This window comes from Urocitellus parryii, chromosome 5 (genome assembly GCF_045843805.1).
Source record: "Urocitellus parryii isolate mUroPar1 chromosome 5, mUroPar1.hap1, whole genome shotgun sequence".
Lineage (NCBI taxonomy): Eukaryota > Metazoa > Chordata > Mammalia > Rodentia > Sciuridae > Urocitellus > Urocitellus parryii.
The window spans coordinates 100339175-100362742 of record NC_135535.1 but is presented as its reverse complement, the minus strand read 5'-3'; the positions used below and the strand labels follow the sequence as shown (position 1 = coordinate 100362742).

The 23568-nt window shown below is 31.7% G+C and overlaps 1 protein-coding gene across 1 annotated transcript in view; it reads left to right on the top strand.

Annotated features, from left to right (window-relative positions):
* Nucleotides 1-1827: 1827 nt before the first annotated feature.
* The window catches only part of LOC113176143 (ovostatin homolog 2-like), a 53449-nt gene continuing 31708 nt past the window's right edge, over nt 1828-23568 (top strand). The window contains exons 1-15 of the mRNA XM_026380555.2: nt 1828-1892; nt 2202-2385; nt 3285-3441; nt 4902-4954; nt 5426-5446; nt 6092-6260; nt 6841-6925; nt 10358-10475; nt 13444-13555; nt 14815-14924; nt 15261-15419; nt 16323-16550; nt 17759-17813; nt 18229-18374; nt 18732-18881. Coding sequence (XP_026236340.1) covers nt 1828-1892; nt 2202-2385; nt 3285-3441; nt 4902-4954; nt 5426-5446; nt 6092-6260; nt 6841-6925; nt 10358-10475; nt 13444-13555; nt 14815-14924; nt 15261-15419; nt 16323-16550; nt 17759-17813; nt 18229-18374; nt 18732-18881 — 1812 coding nt within the window. The remainder of the gene's footprint in view (nt 1893-2201; nt 2386-3284; nt 3442-4901; nt 4955-5425; nt 5447-6091; nt 6261-6840; nt 6926-10357; nt 10476-13443; nt 13556-14814; nt 14925-15260; nt 15420-16322; nt 16551-17758; nt 17814-18228; nt 18375-18731; nt 18882-23568) is intronic.

Sequence of the window (23568 nt, the reverse complement as noted above, 5' to 3'; positions counted from 1 at the left end):
CATCCTCCTGCCTCTCCTTTTCCTACCATCACCTATGCTACCTCTGTCCTCTTCTTGCTTCCTTTTTATCTTCCTTTCTTCCTCCTTGTCTTCCTTTCTTCCCTTCTCTAATAGAAGGTAAGATCCTTCATTTTGTCTTATTCATCTTGTTATCTTTAGGAACCTAGCACCGACCTGGACACATACAAGTTCTCAATAGGTATGTTGGGTTCATATATAAATTTTCTGGGATCAGAGCCCATTGGCCAGAAGACTAAGCTGATCACATGAAATTATTTTGGTATATCACATTCATGGAGAGAGAGCTACCAAGAAAGCATGTTGGTTCTCAGGACAATTTTTAAAAATAGTGTACAACATATACTTTTGATAACACTGAATTGTCTGGATAAAAGCAAGAAAATTAGGGTCATTTATTCAGCATAAAAGCTTTGCATTTGGAAATATACAAGTTTCACTACTTTAGATTATTGGCCTTGGGTATAAATATTTGGTTACTCTATACACAATCTGCCTTGTGGTGTCTTAGGTGCTGGAGAATGAAAACTGGTGTGTTTCAATTATTTTGGAAGCTAGTAACTTAATTTAGTATGAAGAGTCATTCTAATCATAAGCCTAATAGGCTGTCAGAGGAAAGGGTATCAGTCAAAATCAGTTTGAGATTCCATTGGAATGAACTTACACCTTAAAATTATCAGGGAAGGCCAACAGTAGAAAATTAGCTTCTTTAGCAAATTTGAAGAGAGTTGGCTTTCTCTGCAGGGTTGGAGAGAAGGCACACAGAGACAGAAGTCCTAGATGGGAATGAGTAAAGAAGTAATATCTCAGCTCTACTGAGAGCAACGTGGTCAGAATTTTCATGAACACTATTCTGCCTTGGTAAAAATATGTGGTCAACAAGGAGGCCCTGATCTCACACGCTTTAAATCTTGTAGTTGCATGTATTTTACCACTTGCCTTATAAGTCCTCAGCTGTTATGTAACACACTGCAGACTGTCAAGAGTTTTCCAGTTTCTTTGTCATGGCTTGTTTGCTTTATAGAAATGAGATGTTTTTTCAATTAAGATTATGGTATTGTTGTTTGCCAAGAAGTTTGTGTGTGTGTGTGTGTGTGTGTGTGTGTGTGTGTGTGTGTGTGGTGTGTTATTCTATTTAAATGTTGGGAGAAGATACTGGGTAAATTAAACCTCATCAAGAAAATTATATTAAATGTTGAATGCATATAAACATTTTAAATGTTGAATTCTGCATTCTTAAATTATAAAAGAATCACTTAACAATTTCAATTATATATAAAATCAGCTTATAAGGAGATCTGTTTGCATCATATTTTGGCAATATCATAAATGCCCCTTCTCTCATAAGTCTGAAAAATTTACCTTTTGGGAATTGGTATGATAATTCTTTGGAGAAGCAATTTCTTCCAAGTGCTACCCTGGTGTAGCAGTGTTTTGATAACTGCGGTTAGTCCTGTGAGTGAAGTTTGGAAATGTGTCCAAAGTGTCACACAACTAGTTTCTTTGTTTTTCCTCTTTCTTCCTGTCCAACTTGTGCTGCTGATTCTAAAACCAGAGCATTATTCAATGAACTTAAGCATGAACTTTATGTAAAGTGACACCCCCTGAAGAAGAAATAGGAGATGTGATTTAAATGTGACAGGTGGGTCCCCTGACATTTGCTCCAAAAAGAAATTGATCTTTCATTGTGCATGACTATAAAAGCAATGATACAAAAAGGCAGAACAGAAGGAAGACAGAGTTGAAGTAGCTGATTTCTAATGAGAAAGTTTATTTTAATGTTGTTGCTGTTCAGGCATTGGGATTAAAATGGTGCCTACCATTTTGCTGAGCACCTTTTTGCTTCATTGGACTATTGCTGTGGCTTCAAAACTGTAAGGGAATACTACACTATTTATACTAAACTACTAAAAATATGACCTTGTTAAAATAAGGCCAAATAAAATTTAATTGTATTTTATCATTTCAATTTCTGCAACTGAGTGCTGGTTTTTCCTATAAGTGCTTAGCAAGCATAACATCTTAATCTTAAAACATCTCTTCCTCTACCAAAGTTTGTTGTAATGCTACCTATCATAAATGTGTATTTTAGAAATATTTTAATAAGCTAAAATAGCTTCTGGTGGATGTTATGTATTTTTCATACTCTTATTTTTATAATGTTGGTTATTTTCTTTGCATAGGCAATATATCCTATGGGTCCCCTCTGTGATAAAGAGTTATTCTGCAGAAATAGCTTGCCTCCATCTTTTAAACCTCAATGAATCTGTATCCTTGAGTGTTTTCTTAGAATATGATGGATCTAATACCACAATTTTTGACCTGTCTGTGGGAGAAGATACCTTCTATGCTTGTGCAGATTTCAAGGTGAGGCACTGAATTTACTATTTCAGAGCTGCAGATGAGGACATTAAATTATTATTAAAAGATTATTTTTAAATAACAAAACTAGATTTTGGATGAGTTGTAAAAATTAGGGGGCACAATTAGGAATTCCAGAGAGGCAAGGAATAAAAGGAAAATTTATACATGCAGCAAGACTAATGAAATGTTGCTAATCTTCTATCATAAGAATTGATAATGAGATAACTACCTCACTTTAGATAGTAAAAATGTTTCACATTGTGAGGAAAGAAAATTTAGGGAAAAAAGAAAGGTTTGAATTCAGGGTAACAGCAACAAAAGAAAGTAAATGGAAGGCAAGAAGATACAAACACAGTTTATTAGAAAGTGTCCTCATACTAAATTAAGCAGTTTTAACAAGCAATCATTAATAGTTTTTTTTAAATTTTTAATTTGTTTTAATTAGTTATACATGACAGTAGAATATACTTATATACTTTGGTATATCATTAATAGATGGGATATAATTTCTCACTTTCCTGAGTATACATATTGTAGAATCACATTGGTCATACAGTCACATACATACATAAAGTAATAATGTCTGTTTCATTCTACTATCTTTCTAATCCCCACATCCTCTGCCTTCCCCTCCTTTCACTTCCTTCTACCTAATCTAAGGTAACACTATTCTTTCTTTTTTTTGCATTACAATTCTTAATACACATATATACCACAAATTTTGTATCTCTATTTGTATATAAGGTATGTTGACACCCAATTCAACTCTTCATACATGTATTTTGTATAATGATGTCCATCACCTTCCACCATCCTTGAGTTCACAAGGATCTCTCTGTCTAACAAGTCAAATTAAGTCATTATGTATGATTTTCAAATTCTCTGCTTTCCTATATCAACAGGTCTCTCAGAAGTCTTCTGAACAGTTTGCTTTTGTGACACTCTTGGCTAGGGGAGATACTCTTACAATCTTTGAGAGGAGATCTGTAGCAATCAGTTCAGAGGAGAAAGTAACTTTTGTGCAGACAGATAAGCCCATCTATAAACCTGGAGAGAATGGTAAGTCAAAAATCCCCTTTCCTTTGTATCATTGACTTTAGAAATGCATTCTTCAAATTAAAAGCAATCCAAACATGTAAGATTTTGTTATGTTATCCTCAATATCATTGGATCATAAATTTAAAAAAATCTTATTGATGATCTAGGTAAAGTATGGGATAGTACCCTTTAACACAATTCACTGAATATTTTGATTTGTAAAATTTATCCATCTTCCCCTTCCCTGTGTATAAACTCTAGTGACATAAAGGTATAAAGGTTCAAGCATGGAATGGGGAGTATAATTGATTGATTTGAATCATTGCTCCATAGTTTGCCAATTGGGCAAGTTAATTAATCCTCTTTTTTTTTTAAACATCAGAAATTTATTAGTTGCTCAAAACATTACATTAATCTTGACATATCATATATCATACATTTGTTTCAAATAGGGTATGAATTCTTATTATTCCCACGTGTACAGATTGCAGGATCACATTGATTATACAGCCATGTTTATGCATACTGCCATACTAGTGTCTGATTAACCCTCTTCTTAAGGTTAAATTATATCCTATGTAGAGAAAATGAAAATTTATCCCAAGAATATTGTGAGAATGAATATTAAAAGTGCCAATATTAAAGAGTGCCTAGCACATAGAAGAGATCTCATAAGTGATATTTATTATTTTCACTATTATTACTGATTATCATTAGTGTAACTAGATGGATGATAACCTTGGCAGAACCCTGTATTTTTTTATTAATATAATAAGAAGAAGGTGGCAGAAGGATGCAAAACTTGTGTTCCAAAGGGATTGATTTTGGCTTGGTTAAAAAAAGTATATTGGGTTTTGTCAAGTAAGTTTTCATCTTTGGAACTTAGTTTTCTCATTTTTAAATTTAAAGTTGACTTAAAGCATCTTTACATTTGGTCCTGATGAATATTATATGTTGCTATGGTTTATTGAAAAGAAGTAAATGAACTAAATACAGAATTTTTATACTGAGATTTTTTGCTGCATTATACCCTCTCTTCTGAATTTACAAAGTGTTATGATGATAGCTTCTATATTCTGTATGCAAAAAGGATCAAAATTTTTCTTTTCAACTGTTAGCTAGTATCAATTTAATTTTTTAGGAGTATTGCGTTCTCTCTCTCATCATACATTTGGCATATTATTTCTTCTATGACTATTTCTGCCACCAAGTCTTTAAGTGTTCCTGTGGCTCTTGGGGTAAAAGTATCTGCTGGTAGTGGCAGCCAGTGTGTCAATTTTGGTCACAGAAAAACACCATTAAGAAAAGAATGACAAATGCAATAAGAGAGATTTCTTTCCCAGTGAAACTCAGTCTGAAATGATAAAATTGGAGCTGGGAAAAAAACCGGAATATGGTATTCTGTGATAGCAGGACAATTTAATTTCTTTATGTATTTAATTTAATTTCTTTATGTAGATTGTTCCTTGCTTTTCTTTTAGTTAAATTTCGCATTGTGACATTGGATACCCGCTTCAAACCTATTGAGGATTTGGTGAGTTCAGTCATTTCTAATGGTGCAATAACATTTGAACATATTAAACAAATCCATAGCTATCTAACACATCTTCAGGAAGCTTTCTAAATGTATGAAAATAAGGTTCCAAAGTAGAGTACAAGATAGGTGTAACTTCAGTGCTAACCTCATATTTAAATATAAACTTTCATTTATAGGGAGTTGAGTTACAATTTTTTAGTTCTTTTCATCAAATAAAGAAGCGTGTGTGTGCGTGCGCACACATGCACACACACACACACAAAACACAAGTTGCATGAAACTTCTTTCTACTTCCCAGAGAGATTTAGGTTCTATTAAACATTTGGGGTGTGTTTGGCACTTTTATCTATAGAAATTTTGTTCTCTGGGAATCAAGGGCTAATTCTACAAGATATCATATGTATAGTACAGTATTTGGCAAAAAGGAATGTGCTATTAAAGTATTAATCTATTTTTTACCTCTTTCAGTATCCTTTAATCACACTTCAGGTAAGAGAACTGCTTTTTGTATTCATTATTTTAATTATTCATATAAATAATGTATGTCTTGTTCTTGTTTCTATAATTAGAAATCAAGATGACTGAAACAAAGAGAAGGCAGTCTTTATGTGCATGTACTCCGTAAGGCATCAGATTGAGATCTAAATTAAAGTCTGTTCCTTTTTATGTTAGCCTGTGGGGCAAATGCAATATCTTGTTTTTTATGGAATATAAAAGATTAGACTCTAAAGCAGATATATATTCAAAAGAGCCTGATTTTGGTTGCCAAGCCCTTTTCAGTCTTAATTAATTCATATCTTATTATAAGAAAATGGAAAACACAAATACCTAAATTATAGAAATATATGAGAAGGTGACATTATTATAAAGTGGATTTTTTGCTTTTAGAAAATAATTAACAGTTTCCTTCTACCAGTTTGTCTAGAGTACTGTGGCCTTCAATTTATTTGATATCTTATTCCTATTAGTAAATAGATTGAATTTTAATACATTCAGAATACATTACTGAAGTGATGTTGTTTTAATGATTTAAGACAATTAGTTCCATATAATGATAGTACTTTCTTTATTTCCAAAATAAAGAAGGAAAGAAAAATATGCAATTTCTGATTGTCTTTATTTATTATTTCCTAGGATCCTCAAAACAATAAGATTTTTCAATGGCAAAATGTGACCTCTTTCAGAAATATTACCCAACTGTCATTCCAATTGATTTCAGAACCAATTATTGGAGATTATACAATTGTTGTAAAAGGAAAATCAGGAAATACACTGATGCATGAATTTACTGTTAATAAATATGGTAACCAATTTCTAGTTTTTATTTTCTTATATAAATGAGTTCAAATAAATGAGTAAAATTTTACATTAGACTTAGGCGAATGTAGGTGAAGCTTGATTTGGTTTTCTGCAATCATCTTATTTTCTCTCATCAATCCTTTCTTGCTCCTCACTCCTTATTCTGATCCCTACTTATCTGTTTCCCCTAGGAAACATCTATTTTTTAGAATCCAGATAGTTTTCTAGAATGTATTTAATATATTTCAACAACAACAAATGAACCCAGGGACTTGTGTATGCTAGGCAAGCACTCTACCAACTGAGCCATATCCCAGACGGTGTAAAGTTATGAGGACAGGAAAAAGGAAAAAAGAAGGGAGGGGGATACTGAATCCTTAATGAGACACTATCACTTACTGTGGTGGACTAGTTTCACATACAAGTAGGGGCAATTGAAACATGGTCAGCACAAATATAAAAACAGGAAAAAATTATGCCATCATAATTTTTTTATGCATCATCACTATGGTTATCTACATGATTTAAATTAGCTTTTCTTCCAGCCATATGGGAGCTGAAAATATATATCTCTTTGTTTTCAGTGTTGCCCAAGTTTGAAGTTAAGGTCAGTGCTCCACAAACAATAACTATTTCAGATGATGAATTTCAAGTGGACACATGTGCTAAGTAAGTATTTATTATGATTTGTCCCCACAGGTAACAGAAAGCTCAGAGATAACAAAATAGTTTAACTATTAAATTTGTTCATATGCTCACATTAAAATTCTTAAGAGTATTTTTGAACATTTAAAAACTATAAAGGAAAATGTAAGAAATTAGCTATAATTAATTGTACTCATTGTCATTAACATTGTGATTAGTTTTCCTGTAATCTTTTAGGAATGTTTTCTTTGACAGCAATCTTACCTTCTTATCTACAATACTTAAGAAAATATTTTTCCTTATTATATCATCCTTTTAAACTATTATAATTCCTTTCTCTATCAACATATCTTTACACAGTTATCTTTAGCAAATTCACTGAACCATTATTATTTTATTATCTAACATGTGGGATGTTCCATTTTAATTTTTTAGTAATTAATAATTTTGTAGTATGTACCATTCTATAATACTGTATAATAACTTTGAATTAACAATTGTTTACTTAGAAAAGATTTACAAAAGGAGAAATACCAAGACAAAATAGATAAAAATCTTGTAATCTTTTGTTTGCCTTATAGATCACCAAAGTATTATGCCAAGGTACAATTCTAGCAGCTGGTACAAAAGTACCTACCTCACTTAGTCTTCACAATCACTGAATATTCTCATAAAAAATTAAATGAATATGAAAAGAGGGGAAAGAAAATCTAACATAGATACAATAACATATTATTAATTGTATCTTTAAAATACATAAAAATAATAACAAATTGAGCTATTGAAATTGTCATAGTGGAACTAAGGAATTTTATACTTTAATTTGAATTCACTTGAATCCTCTTAATACAAAAAATCCAAATTTCTATTTTCTCCTTGGGAAATTATTTCTGATTACTGACATGCTACTTAATGTCAAATCTATCTGGCATATAGTGTAAAGTTTCAAGAAGTCAGAATAATGATCATAATGTAAAGTAATGTAATAAATAACTTTGATGACAGAACCAGGATTTACACCTGGGCTTTATGGCTTTAAAGATACTTCTTTATTAATAATTCCATTATACTTTATGTAAACACTTAAAATATCAATATTTGCCTTATCTGTGAAATAATTTATGGCTGACATAAAATTACTATTTTTTAGTATTTTGGAAGTATTAAAGATACATTATATAAAGAACTGTATAGTAAATTGTGAGGATAATTTTTGAAGTTCTTCAGAATCTTGGAAACTTTTAGTCTTTTTTAAAGTAGTATTTAAAATCTTTGAATTCTAGGGAAATGATCATAAAATTTTTCTGAGTTTAAATGTGAATGTGTGCCAGAATTAATATATGTGAGATTACATATTATCTGTTAAAAATCATGGGATAATCAACATAAGAATGAAGAAATCAAAGATCATAAACTGGTTTTGCTAGAAAATCCTACACGAAGCCAGAAATTTTAATGCCTTTCGCATTTCTAATGTATTCAAACACCTTGTATTATGCTAAGAAAGTACAACCCCACAAATCAGGAGACCCAAAATGTTTAGGCAAAACTTTCTAAGCCAATCACTAACATGAAATTGATTGTTTCTTACATTACTTTAAATTATGATCATTATTCTGACTTCTTGAAACTTAACATTATATGCCAGATACATTTGACATTAAATAGCATATCAGTAATCAACAATAATAATCTCCTGCCACATGACCAGGCAATTACATAGGAGCTGTGCTTGCTGCAAAGATGTTACTGAGCAGGCTTTGATGGAAGGACGTGAAGTCACTGTCCAGATCTCAACACAATCAAGGAGTTACCTTTTTGGGGGTTGAATAGTACTGTACCAGTTGTGCCCAGAGATTTAGTTGGAATGGCTAAGGAAAACAACAGCAAAATTAGATTATTTTAGCAAACAATCTCAGAAATGAATTAGGCTTTTAAGAGTGAAGAAAATATACCTACAGATAAAGAGATTTTTAATAAATTCCATTAGCACCATCAAAAGCTTTTCAAATCACAAAGGGCTTTCCTACATGTTCCAGGGACAAACCTTAGTCTGTAAATAGTTGTATGGTAAGAATTTTATTTTATAAATAAAAAATAGAAGAAATAATAAGATATTTGTCTTATAATTCTTACATCTTACATGCGACCTAACATTTTTGGCCCAATCTTACTTCAACTTCTATTTTACATGTGGTTGATAATTAGAACTAACAAATGATCATAGTAATTTAAGTTGAATCAAGATGTCAAAAGCATAAAGTATTTTTATGAAAAAAGAGAAATAAGTTAGTGGAATGACAGGAGAACAGACCATGGAGTGAAACAGATCTGAGTTTGAGTTTTCATTCTTTCAATCACAACTTGGGGAAGTTAGCAAATCTCAGTTTACTAATCAAGGTCACTGGAAAAATTAAATCATAAAGATCTGGTACAGATCAAAGTCCAACAGTCATAAAAGCAAAATATTGAAATCTATAAAATTCCTAATATTAAGATTGATTATCTCCTATGTATTTGCTCTCTATTTCTCTAAATCTAAGTGGAAAGAATCCTTAAGTTAAGAAAAAAAAAACAAACACTGATATTGACTAGCTTTGTGTTTGGTTGAAATTTTTTTTGTTGTTGTTGTCAATGGATCTTTATGTATTTATATGTGGTCTGAGAATGGAACCTAGTACCTCACACATGCTAGGCAAGTGCTCCACCACTGTGCCACAACCCAAGCCCACTGGTTGAAATTTTTCAAAAATTTGCATTATGGTTTTAGGAGAAAATGAGATAATTTGTGTTGTGCTTGTATTATGCTAAGAAAGTACAACCCACAAATCAGAAGACCCAAATGTTTTTGCAATGTGCTATGTACAAAAATACTTTCTAAACCAAACACTAACATGAAATTGGTTGCTTCTTACATTACTTTAAATTATGATAATAATTATGATCACTCCAGAAGGTATTATACCTTTATTCAAAACATATCCAATTTATGTCAGTTCCAGAAACTTTTTGATTTTTGGAGTGGCAAAATGAGCATTGTTACTTAAAATGTTGATCTGGACATACTTCAAGAACCTGAATCATCCCAGATTTACTTACTTAAATACATATTTTCTGCTAAAGAAAGAGTCACAACTAATTTTTTTCCGATACTTCTATCAGATTAAAAATTATTTTTAAAAAATTAATCATTAAATTTTATTTGCTGAGATTTTAGATTACTTCAGATACTATGTTACTGAATTTGATTTTTTAAAAAGCAGCAACAACCTCCTAATAAATCAATTGACCAATTCTTCGAGGAAGACAGTGCCAATAGGTGAAGATTTGTAATTGAAGTGGGTTAGATTCAAGTCTTCATAGTTCAGAGATTTCATGTATAATTGTTGAAGGAGTTCAGAAAATACTGCTCTCATGTCATTCATCTGTAATCACAAGTGCACCTTTTCCCACTAGGTACACTTATGGCCAGTCTGTGCAAGGAAAAGCCCAAATCCGCATATGCAGAAAATTTATTTCTTCTACAAGTTGTGAGAATGAAAACAATGAAATATGTGAGCAATTTATTGCACAGGTACTAACTGTAATACTAAAAAATCTAATTTTTGGCTATTTTTTTATTTCATTTATAACAAGGACTTAACACTATTTTCATTTTGTGTAAAATGGAGGACTCAATTACAAAGGGTAAAAAATAAGGAGAAAATACAATGTCTAAAAGTTTATTACTCTCTAGGCAATGTATATTGTTATTTATTTATCAGTTTTTAGGATTTTTAAACTTTGAAAAAGGTTTTTTTTTGCGTTCTTCATATTATTTACTAAGTGGCCTTCCCAATCTTTAAATAAACTAATCTGCATTAGTTTTCACTATGCAGCCTAGACTTGTCCTTTTAATACAGCTTATGTTCAAACATCTGCAATACAGATCATAGACATCTATTGATTTAGATTTGCAGTTTTGTGTGTATGATGCTGGCGATTGAATCTGGGTGGGGCCTTAATATGTCCCCACACCCTGAGATTCATACGTCAAGCCCATAGTTGCTTTCTTCATCTATAACATCATAACTTTAAGATAATGACTCCACCCATTTCTTTTAGTTAAAATTGACTTTGGAATTCCCATAGTGAAATTTGCATATATCCCATAGTATATATCTGATTGTCCTGAAGTTACTCCTCAAATTTGATGATCACCCTCTAGGTAAATATCAATAATTGCATATACAGGCAAAAAGAACCCCTAACTTTGTATAGGAAATGCAGGATAAGAAGTGTTAAATGAATTTCTTCCACATCAGTTGCACATTGTTCCACTGAGGTTGTGATGTAATGCAGTCAACCATTTTACCTAGTGAAAGGTGTTCATTCAGCTAATGTTTTTTCTTTCCCTATATGAAAAACATAGCATTAAAAAAATCTGATGCAACAATCTCTATGTGAGAAGTTTTATTTATTTGAAACATTCCTTGGAGTGAGTTTCTTGAATCTAGGGAACTATAGATCGCTATAAACATAAAGATTATTTTAAGAAATATTAGCATATTGCTATCCATAAATTTCAGGCATTCAAATTCTTGTCAGCAAAACATGGGACTATATTTCCAAAGTTATTTCTAGCTATATATTTAAGACTTCAATTGTTTATCATTTTGGCAGACAAATTTATTTTGTTTTAACATGTGTTATCTAATTACTAGCTAATTTGAGCATCTTTTCATATTTTTGTTATTAATTTGGATTTGGTCTTTTGAGAACTCTTAATTGGCTCTGTTTTTCCCTATTAATATAAAACTAAAACTTCCTTTCATTATAAACATTATTCTCTATCCTCTAAGCAAATTTTTCCAGTATATTTAATAAAGTCAGAGCATTGACTTTGAAATTATGCTATTTTTGACATCCCAAGGTTCTTACCATTTATGGGTTTCGGGATTAGGGAGAAAATGTCTGATTTGTCCTTCTGTTGTACATGTAACTACCTAAGTATGCTTTAAGAGTATTTCAATTTCTTCAGTAAACACAAAATTAATTTTTTATATATTTAATTTAAGAAGTTTGTTTTCTCCCAGATGGATATTGAGTTCATAGCACTCATTTTACATGTTTGCTTTCCCTCTTCATTCTAAATGACACTTGTGTTTGTCTATTGTACAGGTTTTTAGTATAATCTTATGTTATTTTGGGTTCATCATCATTAGCCTTCATCATATTAATTCTTTTTCCTAATATTTTTAGTTGAAACTTAAAATATACAGTCATCCCTCCCTATCAATGGAAGTTGGATCCACAACCCCCATATATGAAAATCTATAGATATCCGGGGCCCTTCTATAAAAGGGTGTAGATTTGCATATAATCTAGCACATCCTCCAGTATACTTTAAACCTCTCTAGAGTACTTATGCTATGTACAAATGTACATGTGATTTCAATAGTTGTTATACTGTATTATTAAGGAATAATGACAAGTAAAAAAAAGTCTGCTTGTGTTCAGTGCAGGTACACTTTTTTTCCAAATATTTTTTTCCATAATTGGTTAAATCCATGGGTGTGGAGCCCACAAATACAAAGCTTCATTTAGTAATACACATATTCAGTGCTTTATATTTTTCTTTCGCCACACAGCTTAACACTATTTGATGCAAAGCATTTTTCCTTTACCCCAATATCTAGATTCTTACTAGTTTACTTTACTTTTCTCTTTGAAGGATTACTGAAAATGTTTTTCTCCTAATTTTAAAGTCATTAAGATTCTTTTGGCCACTTTTAATTATTTCATTTTAATTTGTATTATTTAGACAAAGTAGAAGTAATGTTTTTGATGTCATTGATAAAATAGTTCTTAGTATAGAGGAGTACACACTCTACAAACTACACACTTGTTTAGCTCCAACACCTTTTAACTCTGTGGCCTTGAGTAGGTTATATAATGTACTTGTGTTTCAGTTTATTCATCCTTATAATTGGTTTAATAATAGTTCCTGGCTCATATGACAGTTTTGAGGACCAAATGAATTGACAGGTCCTTCTTTTTAAAATTTAAATTAGTAAATATTTTTTTCAAATAAAACAAAATCTTTTTAATTATTGATATTACTGGTCAAAGGTTGTCTACAGATTTTTCTTTATTTTAAATGAACAATTGATCTGAAGAAGTGTTTATTTTGATGGTACACCTTTAAAGAATGATTCTTTTCCACCTGTTTTAGTGCCTTTCAAGATAATTTTAATTAAAAGTAATTAAATATTACTTTTTAAATATTATTCAACTTCATTTCCATCCTTTAATCTCTTCCCTTTGACACTGCTTTCAAGAGAATTTATTTTGAATCTGTAAAATAAAGATTATCTACTTTACATTTTTTGATATGCTGATATAATCTTTCCCCTCCCCTCCCTTCTCCTCTTTTAATTATTTTCTTTAATTATTTCAAAAGTCAGGGGTGGTGGTGGTTATATACTTTTGCTAAAATTTCATAGTTTTTAAAATCCTCTTAAATCTCTAACTTTTCCACTATATTTCTCTTTATTTTTCAGTTGAAAAATAGTTGTGTTTCTCAAATTGTACCTACAAAAGTCTTCCAATTTTATCGTTCTGGATTGCTTATGACATTGAATATCAATGTAGTTGTTACAGAATTTGGGACAGGTAAGAATTGAATTTTATATACAACTGGGTTATCAGCTTACTGGGAAGAAGCTTTTTGAGTTAGCAGTATGCACAAAATACACATCAATTATTGCTCAAACTGGTAAAATGTACTTTTTGCCCTTAGGTCAACTTGAGGTTTGCTTTTGAATAAAATTATATATATATATATATATATATATATATATATATTGATAAAAAAATTACCAAATTACCAAATCTAACATCTGATTTAATTCTCAGTGTTTAAAATCTATGTCCCCAGGGCCAATCCAGATTTTTTTTTAACACAGTCACATTTTGTTTACCTTGCTTAACAGCTATAAGCAAGAAGAGAACTTCTGTCAAATACTCAACCCAGAGTGGCCTACACCCTAGAATAACTGTTAGGCTCTTTATGGAAGTTTATCAACCCCTGATTTATTAGAATTGGGAACATTTGCAAGTGAAAAAAACTATTAGTGAGAAAATAGTTTTGTACTATGTATGTACAAACTCATACATACATAGTGAGTGCTCAGTAAATATTTGTAAAAAGAATAAAAAACCATGAAAGTGAGATTTTAATTTGGGCAAGGGAACCAGTTGAATTGCTCATAATTTCTTGTTACTTAAAAAGGGGTTGGGAATATACTATTTAGTGATTTATGTATATATACTTGATCAATATTGTGATAGCTCTCACAATAGGTGACTTTGTCATACTATTAGCAACTTAGCTAAATATGCTTCATTCTGCCTATTTACTTGGTTTTTTGATATCTCAAGCCATTTCTTTTTACTTTGCTTTTCAAATCTGAATAAAGTCTAAATATTACATTTATTTTGTAGTGTCGAGAAAGTTTTCAGAAAGTGAAAATCCTATTGTGGAGATGTTTAAGATATTCTCCATCATAAAGTTACAAGCCAGAACTGAGTGAATTGATAGGAAGGAAGAATTTAAGAGCATTTTCTCCTGCTCCTGATTTAATTATTTCCATACTAACATCATCATTCCTTTTGAAGATATAGATTGTGTGTGTTTCAAACAATTTACATCTCCTTTTCAATATAGAACAAAAATGTGAACCTGTGTTTAGAGAGTTCTCACATGTACCGTGTACCTTAAGCTTTTTTTTTTCTTTTGGGGTTTTGAGATTGAAGCCAGGGCCTTGCCCATGTTAGGCAAATGCTCCACCATGGAGTTATATCCCCAGCTCTGAAATATTTGGTGGAATAGTTAATTCTTTTTTGACACTGTGTTTCCTCGTTTCTTACAGGTGTACAGATCAGTGAAAAGACCTCCATTTTTATCACTCCATTGCTTGGCAGAGTCAACTTTGAGAATATGGACCCTTTCTATAGAAGAGGAATTTCTTATTTTGGAACTGTAGGTTTAACTTTAAAAAATGCAGGTCCTATTTCATTTTATTAGATCACTGATTATCCTTTGAAAATTTCAGGATACTTTTTTTCTACTTTCATAATACATTTTCAGTATTACTATGTCTGATTTACTGAAAAAGTCCTAGGCTAAAAGTCATAAACACAATCTTAGCTGTTTCCAATTTTATATATAAAACATAAATACTTAATGAAACATCTTTCTGTTCATTAGAATTTAAGAAAATTTCTATTGTGTGATCAAAGTTAAGGACAGAAAATTATTTCTCTGTAGGAATATGACATTTTGTATTCAAAGAATATTAACATTTTTTTTGTACAGCTTAAATTTTATGATCCTAATAATATACCTTTGGCAAGCAAGTTATTGCAATTGGAGCTCAATGATAAATTTATAGGAAATTACACTACAGATGAGGATGGTGAAGCTCAGTTTTCCATTGATACTTCAGACATATTTGATCCAGAGTTCAATCTGAAGGTAAGACATTAAAGAACAGATGAAGACTGGTAGGTATCCCACATCATATTAGAATGTTAGTGATTTTGAACATTAGGAATCTCTCTCTCTCTCTCTCTCTCTCTCTCTCTCTCTCTCTGCCTCTCTTTCACTCTCCCTCTTTCTTTCTCTTTTACAGATCCTCTCTCTGATGGTCTTTTTAAAAAATTATTGTTTATTTTTAGTTACATGACAGCAGAATCCATTTTGATATAATTATTCAAGCATAGAATATATCTTATTCTAGTTAGAATCTCACTCTTATGGATTTGCATAACAGTGGGATTCACTGTGATGTTTTCATATATGTACATGTGAAAATCATGTCAGATTCATTCCACTGTCTCTTAAAAGACAACATATGTTTTGTTATTTGCTTGTTGGTTAAATAATGTGTGAGATTTGCTCAAGATGATGAGAAGCTAATGATACTACCATACAATCATTATAAGTTCTATAACAATCAGTATTTTCCTCTGAGGAGTTAGAAATAGCTCATGAAGAAAATTTGGCTTTTTTTTTTCCCTCAGATCATTTCATATATAAATAAGGGAAATACTCTGATTTCTCTTTTCTGCTGCTTACATGGAATTTTGCAGTTAAACAATTTGTCAGTCTTCAAATGTAGCTTCAGGAAACAGAGATTACATTTAATTCTCTTTCAATCAAAAGTAAGAAACAATTTATTGTTAGTCTAGTAAAATGTTTATACAATTATGGTAACTTTTAATATATAAAAGAGAAAGCTATTATTATTTCGCTTCCAATAACTCCACAATGAAATGTCAGCCCCAAGCTAATCCCTGCTTGGAAGACATGTCTTCTGTTACTGTCTTTGGAAGTCTTTGCCTCTCTAAGATCCTTATCTTTCTTTTCTCATGTCAGGCGTCATATGTTCAACCTAAGAGCTGCTATCCTAACAGCTGGTTGACACCTGAATATTCGGATGCCTACTTCAGAGTCTCACGCTTTTATTCACGAACCAGCAGCTTCCTGAAGATTGCTCCTGAACCAAAGCAGCTTAGATGTAACCAACAGAAGATTATTACCATTCATTACTCCTTAAATCCTGATGCATATAAGGATGATTCACATGTCAACTTCTACTATTTAGTAAGTCTCAGTTAGTATATTCTTGGAATCCTGCCTAATTATGAGTCTTCTGAGCATAGGACAGTTCAGACAGTGTGCATTAGTTGTGCCATGCCAATCTGAATGAGTTCCACCCTCTCACTTTGCTGGCAAATGCTACAGGATCCACTAGAAACAAACAGATAAAATGCTCTCAGATTATTTGTTTCCCTAAGATTTAAAAACTTACTATTCAGAATCTGCTTTTTTAGGCATTCAATTATTAATTCATATCAGGTGTTTAGAACAGTTAGTAATAGTTGAATATTAGGCAGATGCAAAAAAATACAATGGAAGATTCACTTTGATAAGCAGTAAAAGGAAGTAGCGGGCCTGTGTCTATCCGTTTTGTGTCTTCAAGGCAGATTGCAGAGTGACAGAGAGATTTGGAAATTAAGGCATTCCACCCTCTTGTTGCTTCTTGTTGTTTTTGTTGTTGTCATTGTCTTCTTCTTTTGCTTGTATTTTTGTGGGTGTGGGTGGGTACTGGGACTGAACCAGAGTCACTCTACCACTGAGCTCCATCCCCAGCATTTTTATTTTTTTTTAAGACAGGGTCTCACTAAGGTGCTGTGGCCTTGCAATTTTTCTGAAGCTGGCCTTGAAGTTATGATCCCCTGCCTCAGCCTCCTGAGCCACCACCACACACAGCCCCCACCCTCTCCTCTTAATCAGACAAGTTAGTCCATCTTGGACAGGTTCTTTAAACTCCTTAAGCCTTGGTTTTCTCAGATGTATATATATAATTAGAAATGATAAATTTTCCCTCCTAGGGTGAGGATTCCATGTCAGGCACTGCCCTTGTATGTGTTGGCTGGCTTCATCAGCCTTACGGAAGCCTCATTTTTACAGCTAATGGAACAGAGGCAAACAGATAGAATGATGTGTCTTAAATCAAATAGTTGATGGAGATTAGATAAAGGCATATTCAGAGCCAGAAAGTCTGGATAAAATTCTCCTCCTCCTACAGTGCATTTCACATTGTTCACAGAGTTTCTAGTCCATGATAGGCTCCCAATCCATTGTGGTTACTTTCCGTTCTTCTTCAAATGTGCCAAGTTCACTTTTAATTTGTGGAAGCTTCCGTATCTGATGTAACAGAATTATCATGAGATAATTCATTATATAATGACAATATGATATGATATTAGGCAATAGATCTCATAGTGTGTTTTCTTTGTCCTGCACAGATGATGGTGAAAGGAGCTATCTTTCTCAGTGGACAAAAGGAAATCAAAAACAAAGGTGTATAATGCAACCATTTATAAATATGTACTTTACCTTTTTTCTCTTTGAGGAAATATTATTAGAGAGTCTAGAAGTTGAATTGAAATAAGAGCACTTATTTCAATTTGAGGACAGAGTACAAATAGGATGGCTTAAAAAAGCTACTAAATAATTGGAAAAATGACAGTTTGACCTCTTTCTACTATTCCCACATCATCCAGTACATTACAGAAAAGGGATTTCCAAAACCAGAGTATTCTAATTACCGACATTACCCAGTCTTATTTTTCATATGTAGTTGGCATTTGATTTGCTTGCCTTTAAAACAAAGCCTAATTTGTGCTTTATATCCATAAGTCATTCTCTTTTATCTAAGCATACCCAGTGATGCAAGAAATTTTTGGCATTATCTGTTGATCTCCTGTTTACCCAGCCTGGAATGGGAACTTCTCATTCCCCATCAGCATCAGTGCTGATCTGGCTCCTGTGGCTGTCCTCTTTGTCTACACCCTTCACCCCAGTGGAGAAATCGTGGCTGACAGTGTCAAGTTCCAGATTGAGAAATGTTTTAAAAACAAGGTGATTTTTCTTCTATGTCTGACCTGTCCAGAGTAAGAAGAGTAAGCAGTTTGCTTCTTGCTACCTCCTTAATGGACCACTCTGATCTTTACGTGGTAATCTCACAATAAGTAGGGGTATCATTTAACTTATTAGGGAATCAGAGAATTGCCAAAGGGAAAGAATTATCCTTGACAGTAGTGCCAATCCCGAGATGAGAGGAGGGTGGTAAAGGAGATGTCCCTTTAAGGAGAGTTGAGGGTGAACATGGGCTGGAGGAATATAGGTACAGAATCTATAAGGATTTCTTTAGAAACTATTGAATTTATTCAAATTTTCCTCATAGAAATCATCTCTATTCCTTTTCTTTCTCTTCAGGTTAGCATAAAGTTCCATAAGGAGCAGGGGCTTCCTGGCTCTAATGCCAGTCTCAATCTTCAAGCAGCTCCTGACTCATTCTGTGCCCTCCGGGCTGTGGATACAAGTGTCCTCCTGCTGAAATCGGAACAACAGCTGTCAGCTGAAAGTGTAAGATCCCTGATTTCCTCACTTTTCTTATTTCTATCTGGACTCTAAGTCTTACCCTTCATATGGAGCTTATGTGACATGGAACATGTTGAAACTATTGACTATTTCTTCCTTTGTTACTTTGTGAATTATTCACTTATTTTCTTTGACTTACTCAACACTCATAGTAAAACATAATTCAATAGATGATGTTTATTAGTTCAATGGGGATAATAAGACAATGGAGATCCAGGAAATCATCTTCACCATGGTAGTCAAAATTAATATCATCAAAGATGGGAAGAAGGATCTTGTGTACCGTGAGTGTAATATCCTGAAAAACACATCAGTTTTTGTGGTATCCTCATCAACATTTACACTTAAATTTAGCATTCATTGATAATTCTTGCCTGAACCAATATTGTTATAATAGTTGATGGTGGTTTTTCCAGTTTTACCTCTTCCTCTTTACTTGAGGACATACATTTTTTTTTTACTCAATGGTTCATCATTTATTGCTATTCTTAATTATTTTTATGTTCCAATGTTCCAGGTTTGTTCAGTAGGAAAATCATCAAGTTGGTCTCCCTGTCCTTTTTGACATGTCCATATGCTGGTTCTAGCACTCACCAACTTTCTACTTTAAGAGGTTCCAGAATTATGTTGTACAATCTTTGCATTAATCTTAAAAAGCAGTATTTTTCCAGGGATCCCTAATTCCTAGTATTGAATAATATTAATCTAATTTATCTTGTTTAATTTAATAGCTCTCTAGCTCTCATCTTTGCTCTGTTAGTTTAAAATATGAACTTTGTCATATGTTTCTATTTGTAATTATGTTTATTTCTGAATTTTATATTTCATTTCACTGGTCTGTCTTATCATGTCTCAGCCCCACACTGTTTTAATTATAGAGAATCTGTGGTAAGTACTAATTTTTGTTTTGAATCAAATTCTTTGGCTTTCCTGGGTGCCCCAGTCACTTCAATTTTACGGTTCTCATAAATATTGATTTTATGTACCAACTTATTTCCAAGTTCTCAAATTCCAGCCTACTGATATTTTTGTTATTACATAGAATTTATAAATCAACTTCATAATTTCATCTTTATGAGACGTTGTTCTGATTAAGAGCAATAAATGTCTGTTTATTTGTTCAAGCATACTTTTGTGTTCTTTGTGAATTTTAGTTTTAAATAATTCTCTTATATAGTTTCTTACTAAGCTTACCAGCATTTTAACTTTTTTTCTGTTTACTGTAAATGAGGTTTTTCCCCTTCCATTATATATTCTAAATGTTTTTATTTCTGTTCTTGGGAACTATTTTTGCATAATAATTTTTTATTTTATAAAATTGCCAGGTTGCTTTTGGTTGAGTTAGTTTTCCATTGGTTTTCTAGGGGCTTTTAGATATGCTACTATATTATCAGCAAATAGTTTCACCTTTCATTTTTCATTTTATATGACTATTTTTTACCCTAACACCAGTACAATACCAAATTGCAAGGCAACAAGAGCATTCTTGCCTTGTTCTAGTGTCTGGTGAATTTGTGTATCATAGACTCTTACCAATTTTCTTTTTCTTTTGGGGAAAATAATTTGTTTAAGCTTTTCTTATAAAATAATGTATGTCAGTTTTGGCATATTGTATTTTTTAAGAAATTAAAATATTTTGTATATTTTAAATTTTTGTTGAACAGTGAACTCTCAATAATTTTACCATGTTGCATTACTACATTCCTTTTATTTTTATGTTTTCCTGTATTATATAATTGTTATTTTGTATATTTGTACTTTTTTCCTTATTAGACTAATTAGTGGTTTCCCTATTTTGCTCTTCCCCGCAAATAGGATTTTAATCTACCAGTAAAATGCAGCATGGGTTTTTTGGTACTCTATTGCAATTTATCATTTCCTTAGCAGTACTTCATTTATTGTTGTTGTTTTTAGCTAGTTTTTTCTTTAATTTAAAATTTACACAGTTTTCTCAATTTTTTTTATTGGTTTGAATATTTACTTACTGGAACATTTTCTAATTTACATTAAAAATGCCTTTTTATTTTGGAATTTTATTTTATTTCAATTTATATTGTCTCATAATTAGTAATATTTCTACTTTATAAAGTTTAGTGATATATTTTTGTGCCCAAAATACGTTTTTGATAATGCTTCCATTTGTTCAGAAGGTATAATTTCTGTTATCTTATTTTGTACCCTTAAATCTGATTATTTAGATTTTTTTATTCTTGCCTATTTTCTTAAATTCACTTAGCCTGTCTTATACTGAAAGTAGTATGTAATAATATCCTGTTAGTATTGTTTTCAAATTTTTCTCTCTCTGTAGTTTTGCTTTATTACATGGGAATCAGGTATTCATAATTGTTGAAGCTTTATTATGAATTGCAGCTTTTCACAATATAAATCACAATTCTCTGTATTACTTGAAACATTTTGGCCTTAATTCTATTTTTTTTCTGATATTAGGAGGACTGCAACCACTGACTCATTATTTTTATTTACCTGCCCTTTAAATTTAACTTTGTTCTTTGAAATACTGAAATTTTGTGCTTCATTGTTTTTTGTATAAAATATATCTTTGGGTTTTGCTTTTTCTTTTTTTAAAAAGTTGTTTTTGAAGGATAATTAAGTTTTTTTCACTTGTATTGATATTGATTTATATATTTAGACTTGAATTCTATCATTATTTTTGTTATAATTACTGTTAAATCATTATTGTTTTTTGTGCTTTGTTATAGATAACTTTTTTCTTTTTTCTTTTTCTTTTTGGTATTTATCTTAGATCAAAATTTTGTGTTAGTGGTTATATTTTATAATACCGTAATCTCACTTTTTTCTTGCTTAAACTTTTTTTCTTTCCTTTTGCAGTTGTGGAGATCAAACCCAGAGTCTCACACTTCTTGTTTAACCTTGAAATTTAGTGGATTTTTTTTTTTTTGAGGGGGTGGTAATAGGGATTGAACTCAGGGGCACTCAACCACTGAGCCACATCCCCAGCCCTATTTTGTATTTTATTTAGAGACAGGGTCTCACTGCATTGCTTAGCACCTTGCCATTGCTGAGGCTGGCTTTGAACTCAAGATTCTTCTGTCTCGGCCTTCCAAGGCATGAGCCACTGGGAATACAGGCATGAGTCACCATAGCTAGTTATTTTTAAGTAGTATTCTTGACTTATACCTATTATCTACTCTACAGTCAATAATCTTATTCTAGTTTCTGCTTTTCTTTGCCTTTTGTCTCATTTTATAGTTGCTTCTTTTTCTTGTATGAACATATAATGCTTCCATTCTGACTTTGTCCTCTTATCTGTAATGTTTTACCAATTTCCCCATTACCTCATGATTACATCAAGATCATTCTCTACTGGTTTCCTCAGAAGGTCATATAGGCTTAGAATTCCCTAAAAGACTTTATATTCCAAATTTATTTTCTAAAGACTTCTTCACGCATGATGACAGTGACTTGTACATTAAAGTCTTGGCTCATACATTACATTACTTGGAATTACAGTTCCAATATTGCCTTGCTTTGAATACTATATTTAAGAATTCTGACTTCAGCCTAATTTATTTTTTGTTCTAGGTTATTTGACCTTTTTCTCTGAAGGCTTTGAAGGTTTATTCCTCTCAATACTTAAAATCTAGTAGTTTAAGTAAAATATACCTCAATATTTATTATTTGGTTGAAGCTTTACCAGAAGAACCATGGAATATATAGTCTACATTTTTTATTTCTAAAATTTCATCTTGAATTATAATTTAAACATTAAAATTTTTATTTTTCCCTTTCTTGAAAGACTCCATCCATGTAGTACAACTACTTTGTCTGCTTTGCAATTCAACCACGTTTCCTATGACCTGTTTTAATTCATTCTTTTATTTTTCTCCAAAACTGCCTTTAAAGTTTCCTTGTGATCATTTTCTCTTGATGTCTTTTGTACTTTCATACTTGCATTTGATGTTTTTGTTTATTTCATCTATTTTGGAGTTCATTAAATTATTATTATTATTATTTTTTGTTTCACCATTTTTATTCTATATTAAATTTCTGATTCACAGTGTTTTAAAATATCCAAATGCCAGCATGTGAACATTTCATTTATACTGACGTGTTTGGAGATGGCTTTTCTCTATTTATTTATTTACTTAATTACTTGAGTAGAGATGTTTCATCAGCTGAAATGTTTTGATTTGCAGTTTTTATTTCTCTTCTAGTAATTTTATATGGAGTTTTTTTTCTAATTCTTAGTTTTTACAGATAGTGTTCATAGGTGAAAATACTTTTTATGTTATTTCACAAAAATACTTTATTTTTTTTGTACCCAGGATTGAATCCATAGGTGCTTATTCACTGAGCCATATCCCTAGCCCATTTTTATATTTTATTTGGAGACAGGTTCTCACTGAGTTGCTTAGGGCCTCATTAAGTTTCTGAGGCTGACCTTGAACTTGGGATCCTCCTGCCTCAGTTTCCCGAGCCCCTTGGATTACAAGGTGTGTCACTTGCCCTGCCAAAAATATTTTTTAATGAAAAATTCTTCTTTTGTTTCTGTAGTATCCTTAATGTTATCCCATTACATCCTTTCCTCCTTATTTTCCCTGTCTGCAATAGTCAGTACCCCACCTCTCTTGATCAAATTATTTTCCAGTACAAATGTTGGGCTTTATTTTGAGTTGATTCAATGTGTTTC